The sequence below is a fragment of the Amphiura filiformis genome, chromosome 20 (genome assembly GCF_039555335.1).
Source record: "Amphiura filiformis chromosome 20, Afil_fr2py, whole genome shotgun sequence".
Taxonomy (NCBI): domain Eukaryota; kingdom Metazoa; phylum Echinodermata; class Ophiuroidea; order Amphilepidida; family Amphiuridae; genus Amphiura; species Amphiura filiformis.
Genome location: NC_092647.1, coordinates 12,162,113 through 12,170,488, shown reverse-complemented (window position 1 = coordinate 12,170,488; position 8,376 = coordinate 12,162,113). Strand labels below are relative to the sequence as shown.

Here is an 8,376-nt window from a genome sequence, read left to right as displayed (position 1 = left end):
AAACTACCCAATTTATTCCATTACAATGTAAGTACATGTAATTTTAAATTACAATGATGTACCAAAGCATCATCTCAGGTAGGCAAACAAATAGACAAATAATTAGCAAAGCACAGTCAATCATAGGTCTACCATGTATAGCCAAAAATACCCAAGTAAGGCCTCGTAAATATTTATTATTAACATATTGATAATTTGAATTTCGTAATTTTTACATGGGACAGTTACCAAACACATAATGAATATGGAAAATTAAACGTAAACTAGCTTTTTGATTTCATAACAATAATATTTAAGTAGATTTTAATTACAGTATGATACAGCCAAGTCAAGGATAGTAAAATAGCTAAAGATGATTAAGCATAGGCCTACCCAAGCAATCTCGTAATTCTTACATTCATGAAACATTAACCAAAAACCTAATAATCAACATGGACAATGGAACAATATAAGTACATGTAAATATTAATAACAATGATATACCAAAGCGTCGCCAAAGAATCAGGTTGGCCTAAACAAATTCAAGGAAAGGAAAACGATATATATATAGCAAAGCACAGTCAGTCATAGGACTATCCATACATAGCTAAAAATACGCAAGTGAAGCCCCGTTATGAGTAACATTGATCATTTGACTCTCGTAATTCTTACATGGGATAGTTACCAAAAACCTAATGAATATAGATAATTAAACGTAAACTAGTTTTTTTAGGATACTAAATCATAGTCGAAGATGATCAAGTATAGGCGTACCCAAACAATACACAATAACCCCGTTAATATACATTATTATAAGATTATGAATGTTTTGAGTCATCCAGTAGTATAAAATAGACAAAAATATGAATCAAATACTGGACTCACCAACGATTTTTTCAGTAACGTTGCGACCCGTTCACCGGGTCTTCATCAGACACCTTTGTTCCATAACCATTAGGGTATAGGACATTTTTTGTTTTTGATATAGCCCCCGAATGAAATGTATTTAATTATGTTTGTACTCACTCAGGTAGCATTGTGTGTGAATTTTACATCCGAACTAGAGGCTATTCTTTTTTTATGGGCATTTTAGTGTCTAAAATGGCCCAAAATTAGGGTTTTTCAATATTGCCGTCCATTTCTAATCGTCACTCCCATAGGCTTTACATGTAAAATAAAAAGGCTCGTAAAAATTTAATAGCCTCTAGTTCGGACGTAAAATTCACACCAAATGGTTTTTGAGTGATTACAAAGATAATTAAATACTTTTCATTCGGGGGCTATGTGGAATTTTTTTTATGTATTCCTTGTACAATGACATTTCACAATAAAATGTCCATTGGAAACAAAGGTGCAGACTGCGCAGAGACTTGACTGATGGTTTGGTCACGTGATGGTAATCGGCGAGGAAGTAGTTTCACGGTGGGGTCCCAGGCGTGTGATAGCAGGAAACGGAGGCCCCCTTCTTGTTGAGTGCTGGCTGCTCAGCTCTTTCCCGGATGGATTCTTTCACTCCCCTCTCAAACCACCTCTCCTCCTTGTCGAAGATTATGATGTCGTCGGCATTGAATTGGTGGCCAGAGAGTTTTGAATGGGTGAAGACTGCGGAGTCCTGGTTTTCGTTGGAACTTCCTCTCCGGTGTTGATTGAAGCGGGCTTTAATAGACTGTTTTGTCTCTCCTACATAAGACTGGGCACAGCTAGTTTCAGAGCATGTGAGTCCATAAACTAGGTTAGACTGTTTGTCTTTTGGAATTTTGTCTTTTACGTGCACTAGTTTGCTCCGTAAATTATTAGAGGGCTTGTAGGAGGTAGCAATGCCGAATGCCTTGAAAGTGTTTTTGATTCTCTCTGAAAGGCCTGTGGAGTAAGGTATAGTAACTCTGGCTTTGCTAGCAATGACATCTCCCGTGTTATTTTGTTGTGGGGTGTCTTTGGTTGTGGCGGCTTTCTCGAAAGCCCAGTCTGGGTAGCCACACTGTTGAAGGGCACTGCGGACGTGATCTTTTTCTTTCTGAACGTCACTTTCTTCAGAAATAATGGTATCCGCGCGATGATATAAGGTACGGATCACCCCTAATTTGTGCACAAGGGGGAGATGTGACCCAAACTGAAGGTATTGGTCAGTATGGGTCGGTTTCCTGTAAACAGTAGTACTAAGGGTGTTATCAGGGTTAACTTGAACAAGACAGTCTAGGAAAGCAAGCCGATTGTCTTTACTACTTTCCTGAGTAAACTTAATGTTGGAGTCAACTTGATTGATATACTTGAAAAAGTAGTCTTGTTCGTTCTGATCGATAACAACGAATGTATCGTCCACGTATCTGAGCCAGAGTCTTGGAGGTTTGCCTGGAAAGTTCTTCAGGACATATTGCTCAAATTCTTCCATACGTATGTCAATACCAATTGGTGAAAGGGGGGATCCCATGACACAGCCATGGATCTGCTTGTAGTATTGCCCTTTGTACGAGAAATACGCGGTATTCAGACAAATATCAACCAACTCAGACAATTGTTTCAACTGGCCACCAATTCAATGCCGACGACATCATAATCTTCGACAAGGAGGAGAGGTGGTTTGAGAGGGGAGTGAAAGAATCCATCCGGGAAAGAGCTGAGCAGCCAGCACTCAACAAGAAGGGGGCCTCCGTTTCCTGCTATCACACGCCTGGGACCCCACCGTGAAACTACTTCCTCGCCGATTACCATCACGTGACCAAACCATCAGTCAAGTCTCTGCGCAGTCGCAGTCTGATGAAGACCCGGTGAACGGGTCGCAACGTTACTGAAAAAATCGTTGGTGAGTCCAGTATTTGATTCATATTTTTGTCTATACATTATTATAATTCTAATGCATCTTGTGATTCTTTCATGCTTACACCAATGGATATGGATTATTAGTCATGAAATACCAGATTTAATTAACTAAAATGCGTAGTTATATTTTCTGTACAAATTTATTGTTTATTATCAGATGTACATCATGATGTGTTTTCAAATATTAATTGTATCTCATGTATTTGATCTAATTTGTTGTACCAGCAATTAAAAAAATTAATTCTCATCCAGAACGTCTCTTTTGCCTCTTGTGAGATTATCTTAAGTGTGAGTAGGCTACATCGTGATACAGGGAAAACAACGTCACTAAGTTTATTAAAGTTGCGGGGGAAGAATCCGTTGTTTCAAATCAATACGGCATGATAGAAAACAATCCATGCACATGCTCGTTTTGTAACAAGTCAATCGGGACTTTGATAAATACAAATGGCGTTATTGAAGAATTCAAGCACCCTGGAAGTAGATTTGATTAGCAACACGAATAACATTAGGATTCGTGCTACTATGTATTATACATGTGTTTCGCTTGACAAAGTTGACCCTAGATTGAAAATATCGGCCGAGTTCTTTTACAGTGCACCAAAGTCGATTATACTCAATTATCATTGATTCAGAGTTTATGCAACAACATTTCACATCTGCAGAAAGGTAAAAGACATCGCCGTTCATATTTCAAGAATTGCTTACTAATTTACCGAACGCATGTAAATAAGGCACATGGCATAAATTAGTTAATTGAGATATTTACAGTTTCATAATTATAAAGCAGTAAGTGTGGATTAAAATGATACCTTTGGGATATGTAGTTACAAAGTTATTATCAGTCAAAGGTCATGGAACTTGAATACAAAATACAGAGAAACAAGCCTTTAAAGTTGCACGCATATGTAGAAAAAAAAGACATTCTCTGTTTTGAACATGTTAACGTGGATAAAATATGGTTTGAAAGGGATATCAAGGTATTTTCGGCCAAAAAAATGAATTTTTGAACACCTTATTGACGATTTATAGAAGTACAGTAAATTTTACATTTGCCAACATCAGCCTCAACCACTGGTGTTCAGACACACAGTATCTTCGACTGGAATAACAATGTTAAACTTTTTCTTCAAAAAAAGATCAATGAACATAATTATTATAGAATTTACGTTCTGTATTGGGAGTTAAAACCGAATTTGAAATGTGACTTTGAGAATAAACCAAAACTCAGGCCTAATTATGAAATTATTTTAAAACAAATGCAAGTACAACAATAATGTGAACAACACGGTTCTATTTATTGTCTATGGGGTCTGTAGATTGGTTCCGTATGATATAAAACAACGTTTAATAAGCGTACAACCGACCCTGGGTAATGCTAAAATCTACATTCGTACTTGACAACAAATTTGAATATCTAGCGTTCTGTCTAAAACTAGTGTTCTGTTGATAGATAAAAGTGACAATTAACGGTTAGACCTTTTCTTCAGTCTTGACTCTTCGTGCAGTCCCGTTAAAGTAATTACTTCAAAAACCAAAGGTAGCTCAAAGTATATGTTGGACATTTTAAGTAGTTTCATCATAAAGTACTCCGATATATTTCATTCAAAGAATTATCTTTTGTACATCAGTTAACATATTAATCCGTAGTTAAGTGTTATAAATAGTTATAGTTATAGTTTTTATAGTGTTCTATATTATTATTAATAAACTTGTTTGTTTAAAAGTTACATTTGTTACAATTAATTGCTGTATTCTTGTAGTTATAATTTGCTACTTTTACGTATTTTAATAGATATCGTTAATATTTTTGCCGTTATATTGTATTAAACGTTTCATTGTTCGCGTTTATTAAACTTATACCAATTAGCTTAATCCATTTATTACTGTTTATTCAATTACATTATTTTTGAAAATGCCTAGACGTTCTGCAAAAGCACGTGCCAGATTGGCATTTCTCAAGAACTTACAGGACAATAATCATGATAATCCAGATAGTAAAATCGAATGTAGCGAATCTGTGAGCTTAATTGACAAAAAGCCGGATATGAATAGGCCTACAGGTGGATTAACATATGCAAACAGAATTTTGGCAAATTTTCATCAAGGAGATGTCCAATTCAGCGAAGAATCACGAGCTTTACAATGTTCATGTAATGCATTAGTAATGTTATGCTATATACCGATTATTTCCCACAAATTGGCATCCGATGATTTAGACCAAATTTTGATATATGGCGACGAATTGTACAAGATAACATCTCGGGAACTAAATGCTAATGGCCAACTCGATCGTAGCAAGTATCTAAATAGTGAACAATTGCCGACGACTTGTACTTTTGGCAATTCATCTTTCCGATTCGATATTTGATTCAAAGATATGGAAGATTAGACGCTACTACACACACCGCATTAGGACCACTTGATGTTGAATTACAGGATGCATTTCGTGTATCAAATTTTAACATTTTGATATTTGAACCTTATATGATGGCAATATATAAGGACATTACATCAGGACAATATGTCTTTTTTGATTCTCATTCTCGAGATGAATTCGGTTTTCCAACATCAGAAGGAACTGCAGTTGCATTGTATTTTGAAAACTTTGAAAACCTTTACAACTTCCTGCTTCTCTTGTCTGAGGATTTGAATCTAAGATACAAAACCTTTGTCATTCAACCACTATCCATTGAAGTCGATACACATATATCTGCGAGTGATACAGACATTAGATCTACCAAGACTGTTAATAAACCAGGATGTTCGGCATGGACTGAAGAAAATATGACACCGTTTAAAAGTAGCCAAGATGGTTGCAGTTTACCAAAACCAAGAAAAAAACTAACGAAACAACAAAAATGGTTCCAAAATAAACCAATAGAAGAACAAAATGAAATTCGCGCACAAAAAAGGAAAAGATCAAAGGAGCAGTACTCATCACCAGAATACGCAGAAAGAAAACGACAAAAAACACGACTTCAGTCTCGACTTCAGTATGAAGACCCTGAAAATGCTGACATAAAACGACAAAAATCACGACTTCAGTCTCGACTTCAGTATGAAGACCCTGAAAAGGCCGACATAAAACGACAACAAGCACGACTTCAGTATGAAGACCCTGAAAAAGCTGACATAAAACGAGAAAAATCACGACTTCAGTCTCGACTTCAGTATGAAGACCCTGAAAAGGCCGACATAAAACGACAACAAGCACGACTTCAGTCTCGACTTCAGTATGAAGACCCTGAAAAGGCCGACATAAAACGACAACAAGCACGACTTCAGTCTTGACTTCAGTATGAAGACCCTGAAAAGGCCGACATAAAACGACAACAAGCACGACTTCAGTATGAAGACCCTGTAAAGGCTGACAGAAAACGACAACAAGCACGAAATCAGTCTCGACTTCAGTATAAAGACCCTGAAAAGGCCGACACAAAACGACAACATGTTCAGTCTAATAGATTAAAGAAATCATCAGATATCGATACTGTTATTGCGAATTTCAAAAAATCGTGCAAAGAAGACCAACAACTAATATACATATGCCAAATATGCCAGCGAATCCTTTTCAAACAACAGGTTAGAGCATTATATCGAGACAAATATAATGAGCGCATCCTACTCAAGAGTATACCAGCAAATATTGCAATTGCAGAATTTGCTCTTACTTCAGATAATGATAACCAAAATAAATGGATCTGTGAAGCATGTCATAGAAATATGTTATCAAATTCTGTTCCTAGATTAGCAACAGTAAATAAGCTTAGCTTACATGAGCAGCCACCTGAACTATCTCAGTTAAATATGCTGGAAAGACATCTCATTTCGCCTGCCATACTATTCATGAAGATGATTTCACTTATAAAGGGTGCTCAAAAAGGAATCAATGGACAGGTTGTATGCGTCAAAGCTAATGTCGATAATACTGCTCGATGTTTACCAAGACTGCCAACAGAACAAAGTCTAATCAGAGTGAAACTAAAAAAGAAATTAGAGTACAAAGGACATCACATGTGTCAGGACATAAATCCAACAAAAGTAAGGCAAGCGCTTGTCTGGTTAAAACAAAACAATCCGGAGTATGAAAGTATTGATATAAATTTCGACGAGTTTGACACTATGTTAGACGATCAGTTACTTCGCAATGAAGAACATCAGGCACAAAACGATGCGTTGGAAGAAACAATGTCGGAATCAAGTCACCACACTAATGCTTCAGATGAACTTTTCCATGATACCTCGAAGAACGATGATAAGTCATTCATACAAAGTACCGACTATGACGGAAGTTCTAGTCAATGTTACGATGACCACGTTAATGAGAACAGAGATCATGACTTCCAAGATGATGATCTGGCCATTAGATTAACCTATGCAAACAGAATTTTCGCAAATTTTCATCAAGGAGATGTCCAATTCAGCGAAGAATCAAGAGCTGTACAATGTTCGTGTAATGCATTAGTAATGTTATGCTATATACCGAGTATTTCCCACAAATTGACATCCGATGATTTAGACCAAATTCTGATATATGGTGATGAATTGTACAAGACAACATCTCAGGAACTAAATGCAAATGGCCAACTCGATCGTAGCAAGTATCTAGATAGTGAACAATTGCCGACGACTTGTACCTTTGGCAATGCATCTTTCCCGATTCGATATCTGATTCAAAGATGTGGAAGATTAGACGCTACTCCAGACAGTGCGTTAAGACCACTTAATGTTGAATTACAGGACGCATTCCATGTATCAAATTTTAACATTTTGATATTTGAACCTTACATGATGGCGATTTATAAGGACATTACATCAGGACAATATGTATTTTTTGATTCTCATTCTCGAGATGAATTCGGTTTTCCAACATCAGAAGGAACTGCAGTTGCATTGTATTTTGAAAACTTTGAAAACCTTCACGACTATCTGCTTCTCTTGTCTGAGGAACTGCATCTAAGATACAAAACGTTTGTCATTCAACCACTAGCCATAGAAGTCGATACATATATATCTGTGAATGAAACAACAAACATTAAGTCTACCGATGTCAACCAAAATGAATCAGAATGTTCCAGTCATCTGGCCAGTGACAATATGAGTAATGTTGAAGATCAACACAAAGATGATATTGCTGATGATGCAAATAAAGATAGCCAAGCTACTAAAGACAATTCTGATCTGGATCGTATGATGATAGATGAGCCTTCCGAATATAACCCTCCAGATGCATCAGAAAATAATGTACAAGCGGAAACTGACTATGTTACAAATACCTCAGCACCACTTTTTTTTTTTTTACATCCAGTAGATTTTGCTCAATATGTTGCAGACAAACATGATGAATCAATAATGTGTCTTGCTCCTGGCGAAGGAAATATACCTGAAAAGGTTTTGGAAATGGAATCAAAGAGTTTTCCAACTGAATTTCCTGATGGCAAAAACACCTACATGGAAAAGAGAGAGAAAAAGATATCACCTTCACGATACTTTAATGCTCGCTTATTTTCAATGGACAACAGATTTGTCAGGAATCCGGAATATATATATTTTGCTTTGTATGCAACAGAGGTTCAC

The 8,376-nt window shown here is 36.5% G+C and overlaps 1 protein-coding gene across 1 annotated transcript; it reads right to left on the bottom strand.

Moving 5' to 3' along the window:
* Window positions 1-1,396: 1,396 nt before the first annotated feature.
* Window positions 1,397-2,368, bottom strand: LOC140142118 (uncharacterized). The gene has a single exon (XM_072164084.1). It carries the CDS (start codon window positions 2,366-2,368, stop codon window positions 1,397-1,399), a length of 972 nt encoding a protein of 323 aa, XP_072020185.1.
* Between the last annotated feature and the right edge of the window lie 6,008 nt (window positions 2,369-8,376).